General features: G+C 40.3%; 1 protein-coding gene across 2 annotated transcripts in view; it reads right to left on the minus strand.

Annotated features, from left to right (window-relative positions):
• Positions 1-19,565, minus strand: part of LOC127629311 (leucine-rich repeat-containing G-protein coupled receptor 6-like) — a 184,814-nt gene that overhangs the window by 99,592 nt on the left and 65,657 nt on the right. For both annotated transcript variants that reach the window (XM_052106471.1, XM_052106470.1), the window contains exon 2: positions 6,511-6,582. In XM_052106471.1, coding sequence (XP_051962431.1) covers positions 6,511-6,582 — 72 coding nt within the window. The remainder of the gene's footprint in view (positions 1-6,510; positions 6,583-19,565) is intronic.

A 19,565-nucleotide genomic window follows, 5' to 3' on the forward strand; every position in this document is an offset into this window, starting at 1 on the left:
TATCCAAAGTATGTTGAAATGGGGCTGCAAGATTGACAGTGGCGGTTCTGGCTTACTTGGTGCCCTGGGCGAGATTTATAGATTTTTTGGGGGGCATTTTATGATGTTGATAACTTTTTAATACAGAACTATGCTTTAACACATAAAACATATCAAATGATTGTCACATGTGATGCCTGCTTAGATTCACTTTCACATCTTAGATTAAAAAGGGACTTAAATTTGTATCTGTTTCTCACCCACACCTATCATGTCACTTCTGAAGACATGGATTTAACCACTTGAGTCGTATGGATTACTTTTATGATGCCTTTATGTGCATTTTGGAGCTTAAACTTTCTGGCAACCATTCACTTGCATTTTATGGTCATACAGAGCTAAAATATTCTTCTAAAAATCTTCATTTGTATTCTGCAAAATAAAAAGTAATACACATCTGGGATGGCATGAGAGTGGGTGAGTAAAAGATGAGATAATTTTCATTTTTGGGTAAATTATCCCTTTAAATAAAAATTACCAGACAATGAATATAGAATTGAAGTAACTAATACATATATATATATATATATATATATATATATATATATATATATATATATATATATATGGAAAATTATATTAACATTTACATTATATTTACCTATGATAAATAAAGAAAATGAAATATTATCAGTTTGCTGCTTATGCTATTACACTTAATCTTAGGGTTGCCACCCGTCCCATAAAATACGGGATAGAATATTTAAGATGGTCAGATGGCATCATGGTGAAATCGTTCCAGATCAGCAATTTAACATTGATATAAGTTGGAAAATGTGCCTATGTTGGGTAAGGGACTGTCTGAAAAGTCCACACTTTATGCTAAAGGGTGCTAATGCTGTGGAGGGTGTGGTAAGGTACTGGCTGAAATGTCCACAAATTGAGTTTTTTCTATATAAATGTTCAATAAGATCAATCAATGTATGAATACAATCATAAAGACAAGTACAGGTGAAGGAAAAAATAAACAAATAAAATAAATACAAATTATTAAAAAAAATAAAAATATGTATAAACCATTAAGAATTGACGTGTTCGTTATTTAAAAAAAAAGATTTTTTTTTATAATGTAGTGGCAACACTACTTAATCCCTCATTTAAAATGTAACCTTGCCCTCCTAGTTTTCATTGTTGCAAAATCATCAATGACTTTGTAATATTTTCCCAGCAATCACATGGTTGATACTAATTTTCTCAAGACCACTGATGCGATCCTGTGTAATGGTGTACCTATACTGTTTATCATGGCTCTTCACAAATCTTATGTTCCTTAGGTAACCTGTCGTGCCACTTCAGAGAGCATTGCCACCCTAAGCGGCTGCCTGTATTGCCTATGCCAGGATCTGCTACTGCGCCTGGCCATAGGATGCCTCCGAAAACCCAGGCGTCAGGGAAATGGGAAGTGACTACTGCAGCGGGACAATCAGTGACCAGTCCACCACTGTCCCAATGACAAATTAAGTGTTCACAAGAAGCTGATGCTGAGAAAGTTAATCCCCAAAGAACATTCTCACATGCTAACTTTGAAGCATCTGGTAACAAAAGAAAACAACACTGAACAGAGACTCACACTGTATATCAACAGAGGGTCAAGAATGAGCCCATTGTTAAACTCATCAGGAAAATCTTTGACTTAATGCAACTTAAATGGCCTAGTGGTAAGAGCCCTACTCGATACAGGCGCACAAGTCAGCATGATGGATAGAGATTAGAAAGACCAACACTTACCAGATGTGGATCTAAGACCACTTGCTGAGTTAATTCGGAGTAAAGAAATTAGAAGTGTATGCAGTGAATGGAGAACTTATTCCGTTCTATGGTTGGGCCATAATAACCGTAAACTTACCAGAAAATGATGATCATAACCTTTCTGCCCATGTCCCTGTCCTAGTGAGTCATCTGCCAATTGAGAGACTGTTGCTAGGATTTAATGTTGTAGAGGAACGTATTCAAGACAGACCAGAGCATCGCATTAAATTTAATCTCCCTGCTTTCTGGCGCTATTGCTGTTTTGTGTGAGAAAGCACAAACAAGCATAAGAGCCCAGTAGGCAGTACGAAAGGCTGAGTATAATTGGTGAAATGTTGCGTGAGGAATCTGCGGCTTTTGCCCGGACAGTAAGGATATTGGTTGCATACCAAGCCTGCAGATGTCCATCAACCTTCAGGATGATATACCTGTACAGAAAGCATACTCATCGTGTCAAAGCCCTTATTCAAGGAAGTTAAAGATTATAAGGCTCAGTTGGTAGAGCGGGTCGGCCACTAATCGCAGGGTTGGTGGTTCGAATACCGGCCCACACGACTCCACATGCTTTGGGCAAGACACTGAATCCCAAGTTGCTCCCAATGGCAGGCTAGCGCCTTGCATGACAGCTCTGCCACCATTGGTGTATGAATGTGTGTGTGAATGGGTGAATGAGTCACAGTGTAAAGCACTAAATTGTGTTTTATAGGCATGGAAAAGTCATGAAAATTCATCAAATCTCAAAGGTCATGGAAAACTTATGGATATTATTAGTACAAATATATTTTGTCTAGTTTTTCTCCGCTCTAAAATATTTAATGAGCTAGATATTGATTGAACTTTATTACAAGCCATAGTTATGTCTGATTTGTCAGTGAAATGTTCTCTGAGTCCGTTCTTTTCAATGATAAGTCTATATGGTTTACAAATCTGTCAGAATCAAAATGATTTTAAAACAAAACTGTATCTAGTTATCAGAAATCCCAGGAATGGTCATGGAAAAGTCATGGAAATTAATTGGTCCAAAGGGTGGGAGCAATTTATTCTGGTGACAAGCAGTTAAATCACCCGGGATGGATGTTAATACCAGGTATAAACGATGCTAGAGCCTTCTGTTAACCTTCACTAGAGAGAATGTGAGAGCTTCCCGCTGATTACAAATTGCAATTTGTAAACCAAACACCAGCAGCATTTCCAGCTTGCCATGATGCCATCAGAGCTACTGATAATAGCCATCACATGAGGAATTAACTGTTCTCAAATGGGGCAACAATGCACCCACTAAACTCCATCAGTATTGACAGCGCCTGTCCTGTAGACTGCAGTGTGCTGGAGGTACCTTTTGCCCTTCAATGGCCCAGCATCAGCTTGCAATAATAAAGCAACAGGGTGATCTGGCCAGAGTTTGTTTGGTTGATGACAGAGGAGCCATGAACTGTGATTTCAGCTGAGAGCCATTACGGAAATAGAATGAATAGAGAGGGGATGGTGGGAGAGGAGGGGAGCTGGCTGTGGCCTCGTGTCTCACACAGGAAGAGGAAGATTAGAAGACTTAAGAAAACAGGAGGATGGGTGTGAGACAGGAATTGCAGGTCTTTAACATCAGAGTGCTCCCTTCTTAATGGTGCAGATAGGTCAGTCACTTTTAAAGCCTGGGAAAGAAGCTTGAAGCTTGAGTGCTAAATGATGCTTGCTGGTGAAGTTTGTAACATTGGTATTCCACTGATCAAAGTTACACTTAACTAAAAATGATGCATACAAGGTTCAGGATTTCTTTGTGCCTGTTTTGCTACATTAAATATGTATCAATTTAGGTTTTGTATAAAGATATCTTGGGTTTAAATTTTTTTTTCTGAAAATCTAGTGAAACATCCTGGAGCTAGCCTAAGCTACTTTGCTGGTTCAATCTGGTCTATCAGCCTAGCCAAGCTTGTCTTTAGCTGGTCTACCTGATATTCCAGCCAGGACAAGAATCCAAAAGCCCTCTAAAACCTGACCACATTGGGAGACCAGCAAAGACCAACAAACAAACTTCTGGTTTTAGCAGGATAGGCAGCATTTTAAGGCATTATATGCTTGCTCCCAGCGCAAAGACTTTCCCATGCAGTAGGGAGCCAAATTATGTTATTTATGATACCTAATTCTAGGTATCAAATTCTAAGGTAACATTGCATGTCCTTGATGAAAAAAATCTTGGTCTTTCAGTCTGAAGATCACCAATATTGGCCAGGCTATAAACCAGCTAGACCAGATGAAGACTACTGTATCTTGACCAAGCTGCAGACCAGCTAGACCTGATAAAGACCACCTTGGCCAGGCTGGGAGACCAGATACCCAAGCTGAAGACAATCTTGACGAGGCTGGAGACCTGATAGACCTGCTGAAGACCATATTGTCCTGGCTGGAGACCAGCTAGACCAGATGAAGGATACAGTATTTAACCAGGCTGGAGATGAGCTAGACCACCTGAAGACCATCTCAACTAGGTCTCAGCCTGGAGACCAGCTAGACCTGCTGAAGACCAGTTTGGCCAGGCTGGAGACCATCAGGACCTGCTGAAGACCATTTTGGTAAGGCTGGAGACCAGCTTTGTTTTTTTTTTCAGCTGAGAAATCATCTACTCTGAGGAAGTTAAGGCAGCGCAAAAGTCAAAAGTTGGAGTTTATGAAGGAGAAAGACATTCTCAGCTCAGCTTGCATTTCATATGTCCCGAAGGCACACAACAAGATTTCCTCTCCCCCTTCCATGCTCACAAATGATTTTGGAGTTGATAGGACAGCAGCCAGAATCTGACAGCCGCAGGTCATGGGAGTATTTTATATAATGCTGGTGGGGACTCTGGTGGGTTATAATGTTACACAAGCATAGAAGATATTGATGGCTCAGTTTGAACTCTGATTGAAGTGGACAGACACTGCATAACTTAAACACAGTATGTTGAGGGACAGCATTTGGGTCACCGCTCTAGATGATAAAAAAGAGAATTACTGTATCTGATTTTTCACATCATTTACACACATTAACACATTTGATGTTTCATATTAATCATACAATTTTGGTAGGCAGCTTAAGGCGTAATAATGAAAAGCAAAAACTCCCAAAGAGCCTACCGTTGTCCTGGGGGCATAGAACATAGATCCTCTAAAGCAGACTGCGGTGCATAGGGAATGTAAATGAGTACCAGAAAGGGTAAAAACACACAAATGAATCATTTCCCAGCAGCACATCAAAAGAGGCTAAACATTAAATGTATCTCCCCCTAATACCACTGTAATATATATTTACAGGCAAACTGTCTCTAGGAGTTTTGCACTGTTCATAATGCGTTATTGAATCAAACAAAGGAGTCTATTATATTTCTTAACAATAACTGCAGTTGAATAATTATTTTTTAAGTATACAATGATTTCAGGAATTAATCAAATCAATGCTTGGCTAGTTTCAGGGCTGTGTAGATACAAAAGGATATTGATATCTCACAATTGCTGTTCATTTGAAAAAAATACATTTTCAGGTTTAAAAATGAAGATAGCTTCAGGTTTGCACTTTGTTGAAGCTTCATCTCACTGCATTCCCTCACATCCTCCCTGTTGTTTGAAATGTAACAACATCACATCATTCCCAGAGGGAGCAAGGACTATCACGGTGAAGTGGATTGAGGAATTGTCAGTTTGCTTTGACAGTCACGCCATAAATATTGACTCCTACAAAAATTAACATTTCCTGCAGCCCTCCCACCATCTTAACCACTTTCTGTCAGGTCTGGACATTCCCATTTCATCCTGTTTGCCTCCGTGAGGTGGCAGAGTGGCCCAGCTGGTTCGCAGACCTATGGCTGCTGTTGCCTGCACCATGTGCAACCTGCCATCTTGCCAGGTGCTTTTCATTTCAAAGTTAATGCTCTCCAGAGTCTCTCAAAGAGGTTATGTTAGGTCTCACCTGAGCTAATTGGTCCTTCAGGGAGAAAAGTGTGAGCAAGACATGCTATATTGCTTTAGCCTTCAAATTATTGTGATCGCTGCTTGAAATTTAAAGGTCTGGACAGAGTATGTACATGCTGAATGTTGGTATAATATACATTTGATCTTTAAAGTTTTCCTACAGTCAAACTGGTGCTAACAACACCATGCTTAACTGCACTGAAAGTCTTTGGTTGTAAGTGTCTGCTAAATAAAGAAATGTAAATGAAAGTGAGGAGTTGCTCCAGAATGGCTAATGTAATATCATATGCTTAAGCATTTCTAGAGAAACAAGCTCATAGATATGTTATTTGTCAACCTATCAAATACATGATGCATAATGCACACCAAGCACTTTATCACTTGAGCTGCTGATTTAATTTATTTATACACCATTTTAAGGTAAATGTCTATCAAGTTCTTGTAAAAAACATCTGAAATTGCATCAGTCTCCAACTTAAACTTCACTGAACCATGTAAAATAAATAACCACTCATCACTGCAGTTTTTTTTTTTTTTTTTGCATCTGTAGACTTGCAACGCCACAGAGGTGTGAACAATTAGACTAGATTAGTCTTTATTGTCTCCCTTAGGAGAAATTTGTCTTGGGCATTCGACACAGTCACAACACAGTCAACATAGCAGCACACATACAAATAAACTACAATTAACATGCACTTGCACATTAAATATTGCACAAACCACTATACCATACTATGGCATATTGCATATAATTGAAATACACGGCAGGTTTCAAAGTACTTACAGTTCACTGAGGAAGTGCAAGTTGTGCAAGGCATTGGTCTCAATCTCACTGATGTTGTTCATGCTGAGATCCCTAAAATCAGAGAGAAAGGAAACAGGGGTCAGCCACAATGATATCAGTTACATTATTCATGATAGCTGAGAGTCTTTGGGTAAAATTCAGCCAACTATTTGTATGGCTTTGAACAAAGAAAAACTTGGAAGAAACATGAATCAGTTTCTAATTAATATTTAATCGATTTCTAACATGCACATATGTACTGTATATTATTTAGATCAGTAGCTCTAAACTGGTTTTGCTGGTTATGTACTAGTTTTTTCAAGTGGCGATCCAGCACCTTCCTTAAATTGTTTATTGCACAAAAATATGAAATTTATAAATATTAGCATTAACAACATAGGTCCAACAAATGTATAACCAAAAACAATAGTGTGATTTACCGATTTAACTCATGAAACAAACACTAGGCCAAATATTGTAGTAGAATTAGCCATATTACTAAATGACAGATAGCCTACATCTGCATAAAAAAAATACTAGTTTACCCGAGACAAGAAACATCAAGATCTAGCTTTAATGTTATATTAATATGTATCAAACAAAATTCATGGCAAAAACTTTAAACAGATGATATTTTTTCTGAAATCCTTTTTTTTTTTTTTTTACATGGATGGGAAAATAAAGTGGCTGGAGCAGCTCTGCAGCACATCAGCAATGGCACAGAGTGTCTATTTGCACCCGGAGTAAATAGCATCTGCCACACAGTGCAGCTATTTGCACCCAAATAGTCTGGTGGATCCACACAAATATGACGAACAAATCGACAGGGTCACAATTTAGCCTAGTTGATGCGTAAATGGGCACTAAGTCACAATTTACGCACAACTAAATATTTGAGATTTGCACCATTAAAAAACAGACTGATTTAATGACATCATTGAGCTCATGTTTTGCATGACAGAATATCATCTTTAAAACATACGATGATGTTGATATTTACACTCGTTTACATTTATGAGAGAGAATAATATGTAAATTTGCTTCTTAGCGGCCCTTCAGCATGAAACCGATCTAGCGGTGCATGGGGTGCATCGCCCGGTGTCAAGTTTCATCATATACAAAATATATAGGATTTTAAAATGTAATTTTTTCCAGCCTGTTGTATTATTATGTATTTATTACCCTTATTCATTTTAGACAGTGCCTGAATAATGTTATTTACATTGGCTAAATCTACTTTTTATTAAATCTACTTTTATTATGTGTCGTATTTCAATGGGAATATCATTTATTACAGCTGACTGTTACGTGAGCAAAAATGGTTTGAACATAAACCGTAACAAGATAAAACTATAGGCATGGCTTTTTAACACTTCTGTGTACAAATTTGAAGACCGCCATTTGGATTAATTAAGGTAAACATCATATTATGCGACTGCATATTACTTTACGGAGAGCTTACGACTTACTAGTCAAGTCTTGTCTTAAGAACAGGTGGTGCTACCAAATTAAGCACAGACTTAGTTACAAACTTACTAATAGTTGCTAAGCCCTTAGTTTACTTTATGTCCCAACTTAAGTGAGACCTTAAAGAAAACTAGTGCAACCCTACCCATGTGTTGCTGCAGAGGTGTGGGGTGTAAAGATGTTGTGTGTGAATATGTAGTGTTGTCCTAGCATCCTCGGTTTGAATCTGCATTTTGTCCCTCTCTTTTTCCCATCCAATTTCCTGTTTCCACTCTTAATATTTATTTTAACACTAGTTAAAATAATAAATAAAAATGTATATAAATGTTGATTTCATCACAGTGATTTTGTTACGTGAATGTCAGGGTGTGCAGAGAAGGGTTTGATCCAAAAGGGGGTCTGTTGATCGAACTCATTCCTGTGGCTCAACATCAATTGTGTGTAAATTGCATCACTGTATTACTAATACTGTAACCCTGTTTTTGGCAGAAACCATAGTTTTAATGCAATTGACCATGGTGTTAGTACAGTAACATGGTGGTAATATAGTAACCATGGTGAAACGGTTTACTTTAGGGAGGTAATGTTTCCCTAAGGTAATGTTAGGTTTAGGGGTTAATGTAGTGTGTCTGTGGGTCTCTAAATAAACACAATAAACACACTTCAGTGATGCCCATGTAATTTATGTTAGTATTTAAATATAGGTGCAAATAATATCTGCCACTATTTCCACTGGGGTGTAAATAGCATCTGCCTACCGTTTACTGTCGACGCTACACGACATGACACAACGTACACTTGCAGTGTAGACCATTTCCTTTATTATAATGAGATACATTTGCTTTTAACATGACACAATGTGTCACTCAAGTCCAGTGAAGAAAGGGTATTATTGTTATTCCCTGTTGTCTGTGATTCTATCAGAACAGACCTGTGACCCATTGATGGGTGTTACACCACTCGATAACCGCACATTTTTATAATTTAGGTCAACATGGTGCAGAAACAGTCAGATATATTGTGAAATTCTGGCACTTGGTTTACGGGCAAATTTAATATCATAAGATCCAGAGCCACACATTTTACCTTTCTGGTAACAGGTGGAGCTGATGAATGGAAACGTATGCACTTGTGCAGCTTCCACAGACCTTCCTGATCTTTGTCCTTATGATACTCATTTAACATTTAGTGCAATCAAGATGAAAAACTGTACAATATTAATTAGACTCATTGAGTAATTATTTGTAATCCAAAATTTTTACAAAATCTTGTAAAAACGATACAACCCTTGTGTGGCAGCGGGGGCGTGGTCAAGTGCCCGTCCGGGAGAGAAAGCGGTAAGGGCGCTTGCACCTGAGCTAAATTATGTCTAACACCTGTCTCTAATTTCAGTGAGCACGGGGAAGAGGAAGGAAGAGAGAGACAGACAGATATGAGATGTGGTGTATATAAATGACCACTAAGAATGGCATAGTTTGATATTTCTGAAGCTGAAGGCTCAGTGCTGTTTTGTATGTCACTGAAGCTGTTTGTGTGACATTGAGGAAACCAATTGTCGTAGCTGATTGACTGACCTGAACTGCCTTATTATTAGATCTCTTACACCTTGATTACAACATTTGAAATCTGGCTTTGTTTTTTTTTTTATTATGCTTGCCTCTCTCAATTTCCCATTCCATTAATTGATAAAATCCAGACCCAGAGTTAGTGTCGTGATTGTGACAAACTGCCCTCACCCAATAAGGCAAGAAGAATCTAAAATCGCATTGCTTTATCAGCTACGACAATTGCGACTATTTAATCAGTAGTGTTGATTACAGACCTTGTTCGATATAGACAACACCTTTAGTCTGTGACCTGGACAATCTCTGGGTCAGTTGATGAGAAGTTCTGGCTTCAACTGTTTCAACCAAAAGCAGCCAAGAAAGTGAATGAAACATGAAGACTCTCATATCAAAGAAAACCCACACCTGCACATTTTACCATCCATCAGAGAGGAAGAGTGAAAAAACAATAAGAGAGAACATTTTCCACTCTGAATTATTGTTCAACAGATATAATTTCCACCCTGTTTTCCAGTAAGTGTGCGGCTGTATGAAGTTGTGTTCCAGATGTTTTTTTGTCTTCAATCTAATCAAACCATCCTGATCATGTTAGATTTTTACTCTTCAAAATTTGAAATATTCCATCACAAAACAGTTCAGTCAAGGGTCAAGTGTATATATTTATTTCCAGCTTTATACCTCACTCATCATCTCTAGTGTGTTTTGAAGTTAGCTCTGTCTTAATTGACCTCTGACTTGTGATGGTGTTCATCCATTGCTGTGTCTGAACACTAAGGTGACCCAGTTAGTCAATGACTAAACAGACAGCGTTTTTGTATTAAGGTATCTCCTATGGAAATTAATTTCAGACCTTCTTTCAAGGCACCATAATTCCATAACTAATGGTCTAAAACAGATTCAAGCAAGATTTACAGTAGACAGAAAATTGAATGACTACTGTTGAAAAAAAAAAGCTTAAACCAGGGCTGGTTTGCTCATTTTAAGAGATTTGCATTGGTGTAGCTGGGCTACCATCCTAACCAGCTTAAAACCGCAAACAGACCTGTCTGACTTGACTGGGAGGTAAGCTGAGGCTGGTTTAAAAAGATAGTTCACCCCAAAAATTAATTATCTCATGTTTTACTCTCTTGGCATCCCAGATGTGTATGACTTTCCTTCTTCTGATGAACATACATGAAGGTTTTTAGATGAATATCTCAGCTCTGTAGGTCCTTACAATGTAAATGAATGGGTACCAACATTTTGAAGCTCCAAAATCCACATAAAGGGAGCTTAAAGTAATCATACGACTCAGACACAGTTTGATAGGTGTCGGTGAGAAATATATCAATATTTAAGTCATTTTTATCTTAAATTCTTCTCTTTACCCTTCTTATTGAGGGGGTGATATGCATTAAGACTGTGAATCACCAAAAACAGAAGAAGGAGAAATTGAAGTGGAGATTGACTTAGCAAGGAGAAATTACATAAAAGAATTACTTAAATATTAATCTGTTTTTCTCAAAAGCTTCATATCACAACCACTGGAGTCGTATGAAGTACTTTTATGTTTCCCTTATGTGGATTTTTGAGCTTCAAAATTTTGGCACCCATTCACTTGCAGTGTATGGACCCACAGAGCTGAAATATTCTTCTAAAAATCTCAATTTATGTTCAACAGATGAAAGAAAGTCATACACATCTGGTGTGGCATGAGGGTGAGTAAATGATGAGAGAATTTAAATTTGTAAGTGAACTAACCCTTTAAGATGTTTTGTCCAGCAGGGCTCAATGTTTATATCTCAATAAAGATGCAATCACAAGTTTATCAAACGTAAAAAAAAAAGAAAGAAAGAAAGAAAAAATATGACATTTGTTAATTAATTTCTTCCAACCACTTTTTGATGCCATTTTTCTTGTATGATATCATAGGCAGCAAAGAGTACATACTTCCTTCAAGAAAATCAACCGGATAATGACACCTTAGAGGAAAGGATGTTATGCACACATTGTATCTGGGCATGCCTGCTACCTACCTCCATCATTCACCTGCAGCATTTTCAGGTTTCAACCACATCCAAATGGGTTTTGATGGTGTTACTCAACCAACAGGTATAGGCTATATTATTCACTCCGGAGCAATACAATTTATATTGTGTTGGTATAGTGGTAAAGTGAATTGTGTGAAGTGAATGTACTTATAAAAGAAAAAACTTGTACAACTGAAATTGAACATTTTTAACAAGGCAATTTAAACTCTTGAGCCTGCTTGATTAGACATGCAACCAAACTGCAACATTTCTTCATTTGTTGTCCCAAGAGGTCTGGAACAGCCAAAAGGGCAGATTCTCATAACCATAGACCACCAGGCTTGTGAAGATAAACTGAAAGTCCTGAAAATATTCATCACAGCGACTTTGATACTTTACTGTTTATTTGTTTTGTCAGTGTGTCAACCATGACAAGGTGAAAAGCTAATTTGCTGTAGATGAGGCCTGGAAAACTTCACCGGGTAACAGAAACAGAACAAGTTGACCTGAGCAACACTGTTTTCCACTGACATGGTGGCATGGAATGCATTCAACACAAACCATTTAAACTGTAGGGAATATTTGGGGTTTGAACTACTCCCAATATCGCACACATGAACTGGTATATTACTTAATTAGCATTTGCCATCAAGGCTAGTCTTCAGCAACTATATAATGTAAAACAGACTTAAGTACTGAATCCCGATCAAAAAATAAACATGTATTGGCATGTGAAAGGAAAATAAAAGTTTCACACTTACAATCGCATATCAAACGGCACGCTGAGATAAAACCCCTATAAATGGATAAAATCTATCATTATGATAAAATTATAAGCTATCAAAAAAGGCAGAACTGTGCATCTGAAATAAATATCTTAAACAAGCCTAGCTGGTTTAAGCTGGGTTAGCTAAACTCTCAGCCTGGTCAAGCTGGTGTTCGGCTGGTCTATCTGGTTTCAAATTCTCACAATTGCCCCAAACCCACAGAAACCATCAAAACAGGACAGCTTAGCTAGTATAAAAAGCTAGGCTAGAAGATCAGCTTACCAACTTTGGTGGGTTTAAGCTGTTTCTTTTTTCTTTTTTTTTCTTCTTGTCAACAGGTTAGCATAATAAGGGTTTACTATAATTTAAGAGTTTAATAATACTTTGTACATTATATTAATCTTAGGTTGTAAATCATAATCCTAGCCCTCTATGGAATGGTGTTGCCCTCAGGCAACAAACTACCTTTTTGGACCTCACACTGCCCCTTTAATTTTTTTTATAAAAAAAAAAAGTATAATATCACCTGATATGTCTGTCCAATCAAATGAGGGGCTAAAGTGGTTGTGGCCTTTTTTTGGGGGGTGGGGCAGTCCTTTCTGGAAGCAAAGTCGCATGGGAAACAGTGCCACCAATTGGTAAGATCAATTTCACTTTTTAACATGTTTAAATTTAAATAACTTTATATAAAAAAAATATATGTATGTGCATCAGTATGTAAAGAAGTATGTTTGATTGTTTAAAGACATATTTAGATTTTATTTATATACTAAAACTGTGTTTTTTTGTTCGTTGCCTCAGGGCAACATTGTGCAGTTAGACCACTTTTTTTCCGGGCAATATGCTAAAGTGGGGAGATGTGATTGGATGCAAAATTAGGACCACATGGTGCATTCAAGTCCTCCTGGGAAGCTCTGTGAATGCATATTATATGTGCAATTAATGTTTTTTTATTATTATTATTTTTATTATTATTATTTTTATGTTGCCACAGAGAATTATGGAAAATGTAGTTTGGTCACTCAAGCCTATCATCTCATAATCTGGCTAAATGTGATGTTCACCTCTGTTTTACATCCACCAACAACTGCTTTCTGAGGTTTCACACAGAATAGGAAATCATATGCTTTGTCAAAAAGAGAAGCACTGATTCAAACAATATCCAATAAACCACACAAACACATATTCACACACACATACACACACAGTCATTCGGATGTTGGTTAATATGTTTATATGAAATGTAAGAAACATTTATACATGAGGTGTTGTAATTAGTAGTAGTTTGTTTATTTGATTGTTCATTGTTTTTTTGATTGGTTGGAACCATTTGTTATTGATGTTTGTCAAAATAAAACGTGTTCTAATGAATATATTACATGTTTTCCTTATTCCACTCCATATAGAAAACCTTGGTGTTTTAGTACCCTCGTAGCACATTGTTGCCCTGAGGCAACAAACCAATATTTTGTTCAGGGGTGGGGGGGGGGGGGGGGTCACATTTTATGATGGATATATTATCAGGGACCCCCAAGCTCCCAAAAAATGGGGTAACATATTTTTTCCCCCCCAAAATAAAAAGTCATGCCATAGAGGGCTAGGGTAATACTGTAGGTTCACAGTATCTGTGCTAATATGCTAAGTGTTTAGCACTGTAAATCTCCATCAATCCATCAATCACATCTTCCCTTTACAAAAAGCTTCACTAGGATGCTGCACTGAGAAAAGCGCTTTGGGAACAATCCTACATTGTGACCAGCTGTGAACGTGTGTAACACGTCAATAAACATTGATCGGAATTTATAGCCTCGGCTGGAAAGATCAATGGATGCACCTGTGGCCAAGCTATAAATAGATGCGTCACCAGCGTGTCGTCAGATCTATTTTCTTCAGAGCCATTCTGTGTGTGTGTGTCTCACAAGCCTGTCAAAACTATCTTTCCTCTCGCGTTGGAGCGGGGCGGGTGCGAGCATTGTGATCTGCTCTCGGGAAAAATGCTTCACGCTCGCCTCGCTTGCTTCTGGGAGTCAGTGCCCACACTTCATTCAGGGGGCTCTCTCATGGATCTGGTTGAGGAGCGAGAGACAGGTGCGTCCCTTTCACTCGCTCTCTCCCCAGATCCAGCTGATACTTCTCGTAAGCCTGAAGCGCGCCTCGGCGCCTCTTCGGTTCACGAGGGGGACACTAAATCTCTGTATGTGCCACGCACAATAATAAAACGGCTAACAACAGAACCCCCCCAAAAGCTCCAAACAAGAAGACAAATTTCTGTCTGGTGGCCAAAATAAATAAATTAAAGAAGGGAAGGGAATGCTATATCAGTCCCTTCCTTTTTCTCTATGACCACCATAACAAGTATTCTCGTTCTCGGAGGAAACCTTATACTTCCCGTGTCTTCGTGCCCTCAACGTTGACATATTCAACTATCGTGGGTGCTGAAGCCCGGGGTATTCAGTGATGCTGCTGGTAGAAGAGACACTTGCGGGTTATCTCTCGCCTGGCTTGGCATCATCGCTAAAGAGACCCACTCTCCCCACAAAGCTGGCACTACCTTTCACACGATGGCAGTGTTACAGGCATACTAGGCTAATCTGTTGAAGGACCTGAGTGTGGGCACCACGGTCGATGAAGAGGCTTTCTCTGAGCTTCGTCGAGCAACGGACCTGTCTCTCTGCATGACCAAGCAGACGACCCACACCATTGGCAAGTCTATGTCTGCTTTGGTCAGCACGGAGAGACACTTATGGCTTAACCTATCAGGCATCTTAGACAAGGACAAAAACGTTCCTTCCCGATGCCCCGGTTTCACCTTCTGGTTTATTTGGTGATGCTATGAATATAGTTACCACCAGGTTCCAGGAGGCAAAAAGAAAGTCACGAGGAAGCCTTAGGGCAATTCCTTCCTCGCCACACTCAGGGGGAGGGGCAGCCAGCCACCAAGTCTCGCCCCGGTCCTTCTAGAAAGGAGGCTCCCCCTCGCAGAGACTGGGGACTGGCTCGTCGCCCTCGACAGCCCCCAAAGCAAGACCTCAGGGAAGTAATTTCTAGAAGGAAAAAGCTCTGACGGTCTTGTGCCTAGCCCTGTGGGGGTAGCTCCCCTCGGGACGGGGCATGTGTATCATTCACTTCGCCCCTCCTGGTACCCCCACGAATCCTCTCCTTTCCCGCTTCCTCTGGTGTTTCGGGAGGCAGAGCCTTCCAACAGTTGGGTGTTTCGCTGCTACCTGCATTTATCCAGGACGCGGAACACTCAACAGGAAGTCTTAAATGAATACCCATCTCAGAGTACCTGACAGCGTGGAAACTTCTGCCAGATATTTTTATGTGGGTCCTAAGAACAGTAGAGAAGGGCTACAGAATTCAATTTGCTCGCCTCCCTCCGTGTTTCAATGGCGTCAACTGTGAAATCTCTCGGTCTAAGGGGCCATAGAACATGTTCCCCTTCCAGAGAAAGAGTCAGGTTATTACAGAGAATACTTCCTGGTTCCCAAAAAGGGTGGGGGGTTGTGTCCAACCTTAGATCTTCAAGGCTTGAACTGCCCAATCAGGGTGTTCAAGTCCAAGATGCTAACTATCAAGACGATCGTGTCACAAGCCCAACATCACGTTTGGCTGGTCACCATCGATCTCATGGATGCATATCTTCATATAGAAATTCCGCCACAGCACAGGAAGTTCCTGAGGTTCGCTTTCGGGGGCGAAGCCTTCCAGTATCGGGTTCTTCCATTCGGCATAGCCCTATTAACCCGCACATTCATGAAATGCAGGGATGCAGCACTGGCTCCTTTGCTACTCTGGGGCATCTGCATTCTGAATTACATAGACAACTGGCTGATCCTAGCGCAGTCACAAGAACTGGCAGTTCAGCACAGGGATATCGTCTTAGCTCATCTGGTATCTCTGGGTCTGAGACTTAAAGTCAGAGAGCATTCTCTCTCCTACCCGGGGAATCACTTATCTGGGGGTTTTATGGAATTCGATCACGATGCAGGAACAATTGTCTCCTGCACGAATAATTTCCATTCAGAACACCCTGAGCAAGGTCAGGCTAGGTTAAAGTTGCACTGCCCATCAGTATCAACGAATACTAGGTCTCATGGTATCTGTGTCCGCGGTGATCCCTTCGGGCCTTCTGCACATGAGACCGTTCCAGCTGTGGCTAAAAGCCAGGGGGATTCATCCAAGGGCCGGTCCCCTAAGGCAAATAAGTATTATGCGCGGTTTCTTACCTTGGGTCCCACTCTAGGTGCATCTCGCTGCCGCAGGTTGCTAATGACAGACACCTCCCTGACGGGCTGGGTAGCGGTCTTAAGTGGTAGTCCAGCTCAAGGGGAATGGGAGGGTCGTCAGCTCGGTTGTCACAGTAACTGTCTCGAGTTGATGGCTGTATTTCTGGCCCTGAAATACTTCCTCCAGAGGCTGCCATGTCTTGGTGCGGGTGGGCAATACAGCGGTAGTCTCTTACATAAACCATCATGGAGGTCCATGTTCACATCAGCTAAATTTCTGGCAGGTCGGATTCTCTTTGGGGCCCAGGGCAAGCCCCTGTCACTCAGGGCAGTTTGTTTCCCTGGATGCCCGTATGTGGGAGTAGATTTACTGTCCAGACAGAAAATACAGACGGGGGAGTGGAAACTCCACCCCTAGGTAGTGGAACAAATCTGGGTGAGATTTTACAGGGCAGAAGAGGACCTTTTCGCCTCTATGAACAGCTCAATGTCTCCTCTACTTCTCCCTGAGTCACCCAGCCCCCCTGGGTCTGGACGCAATGGGGCATACATGGCCCTGAATGCACCTGTATGCATTTCCCTCTACTAAATGTTCATATTCAGATCCAGTTAACTGCTAGATTGCTTCAGTTCTGGACTTTCTGCAGGAAGAACTGTCAGCAGGCACATGCCCCGCCACTCTCAGGGTCTATGTGGCCACCATTTCGGCTTGCCACGCCTTGATGGACGGGGTGCCCTTTGAGAAGCATCCCCTGCTAGGACCATGACCTCTTCCTAGGACTTAGCAATAGAGTTTGCCCCAGGAATGACCAAAGCAATTTTGCACCCTCATCCTGACTACCTGCCTAAGGTGCCTTACGCTACCCTACATCAGGTCACTCTCTAAGCCTTCTGCTCCCTGCCATTTGCAACGCCAGAGCAGCAAGGACTTCACAGACTGTGTCCAGTCTGTGCCCTTTAGACTTATGTCCACTGCACTAGCCAGTGGCATAAGTCAGGGCAACTATTCGTTTGTCATGGGAGCCGCAACCGGGGGGGCGGCCACCTACAAGCAGACTATGTCGCATTGGGTGAAGGATGGTATTGCCCTGGCCTACGAGGCACGCGGTCAAACTTCCCCAGTAGGTATCAGGGCTCACTCCACCAGAGGGGTCACCTCCTCTAAAGCCTTGGCTAGAGGGGTCCCTCTGCAGAAAGTTTGTGATGCGGCAGGCTGGTCCTCTCCGCACACATTCATCAAATTTTATAGTTTAGATTGTTCATGCTACTCCAGGCTCTTATGTCCTCTCGCGTTCTTGTTAACACACTTCACAACCATAGGGGTCCGGACAGCCTCAGTGCGGCGGCGTGGGTATTCTCGTTCCTAAAGCGCTTTTCTCAGCACAGCATCCTAGTGAAGCTTTTTGTAAAGGGAACGTCTCGGGTTACGTGGTGTAACCCTTGTTCCCTGAAAAAAGTGGAACGAGATGCTGCACTTCTTTGCCGCACTGGGATGTCCCAGGACTGCTCTTCAGAAAAAAATATCTGACGATACGCTGGTGACGCATCTATTTATAGCCTGGCCACAGGTGCATCCAATGATCTCACCTGCCGAGGCTATAAATTCCGGTCAATGTTCATTGATGTGTTACACACATATTCACAGCTGGTCACAATGTAGGATTGTTCCCAAAGCCCTTTTCTCATCACAGCATCTCGTTCCACTTATTTTAGGGAACAATGGTTACACCACGTAACCCGAGACGTTATATTAGCACCAAATATATACTTAGAAAAGTTTTACTTTGCACCATAGACCAGCTAATGCTGACTGCAGCCACGGGGAAATACAATGCTGGCACAGTCTCTGATGGTTTCACAAAAAAAAAAAAAAAAAGAAAGAACCAATTTAGCATTAATCTATTAGCCTTCAACAAGGCTGGCAAAGGCATGCGGCTTATAGATTTCCAATTTTGTTTTAGCTAAATTTAATCATTTAACAGAGTTACAGGATGTAAAAAGTATGAGCATTGCATCAGAAATGTTATATTTTAGACACACTATAATAAAATAAGCCTGAGCATATTTTTAATCTTTTTGGTTACCCATTAATCAAAAATGAGGCAAAATTGGAATCTATCATAAACCCACAATATCTCAATTTGTGAATTATTTCTCTCTCAAAATAAATTGCCATTCAAATTCATTGGATAGATCTGTTGACAACTATTCAACTGATTAAATATAAATATAGCACTATTTCCTCATGTGGAAATTAAAAGTTCTTTCCATGTGCAAGTAACACATACTGCTATTTTTATTCGAATAATTAAGATAAATGAAAAACATTTTTGTTTTTCAGCCTAAGGGGCAAAGTTTATGTAAGACATTAAAGTGTTTAATCCATTTCAAGCTGCCTTTAAAGAGAAAGTCTATCATGTTCTTCACGCTGTACACAAAGCACCTTATTGCAACCACCACAATCCTTTTTTTTATTCTTTTTTTTTTTTTTTTAATTAGCCAAAGGCAGATGTGATGGACACAGTCCCAGTTCACAACATATCATGAACCGTTTAAGACAAAAGGAAATATCTGGCAGCAATGTTTCAGCATTGAACACATGGTTCCTGTCAATTATTTAAATTATTACTAAGTGTTGCAATGGGGCTAATATTGCCCCCCATCCCACCTTGCTGAAAAATAGCTTAAACCATCATGATGTGGTTTGCCGGCCTTGCTGGTCTAGATTATTGATTTTAGAGAGGTTTTAGGCACAGAACAGATGGCCGACCAGTTATGCTAGTTTTAAAACACCAGCATACTCAGGCTGAATGACTAGCTGAACACTTGGCCAGGCATGGAGAGCAGCTAAACCAGCTTAAAACAGTTAAGACCAGCAAACCACCTTTAATTAAACAATTTAATTTGTTTTAGGCAGTTCTTTCAGCAGGTCATCAGCATGCCCTGCAGGTGAGGGTATATATCGAGGCTGTGTTGCAATCTCTTCCCCGTGTTTGCACATGCAAGGGTTTAGATGCA

This window comes from Xyrauchen texanus, chromosome 35 (genome assembly GCF_025860055.1).
Source record: "Xyrauchen texanus isolate HMW12.3.18 chromosome 35, RBS_HiC_50CHRs, whole genome shotgun sequence".
Lineage (NCBI taxonomy): Eukaryota > Metazoa > Chordata > Actinopteri > Cypriniformes > Catostomidae > Xyrauchen > Xyrauchen texanus.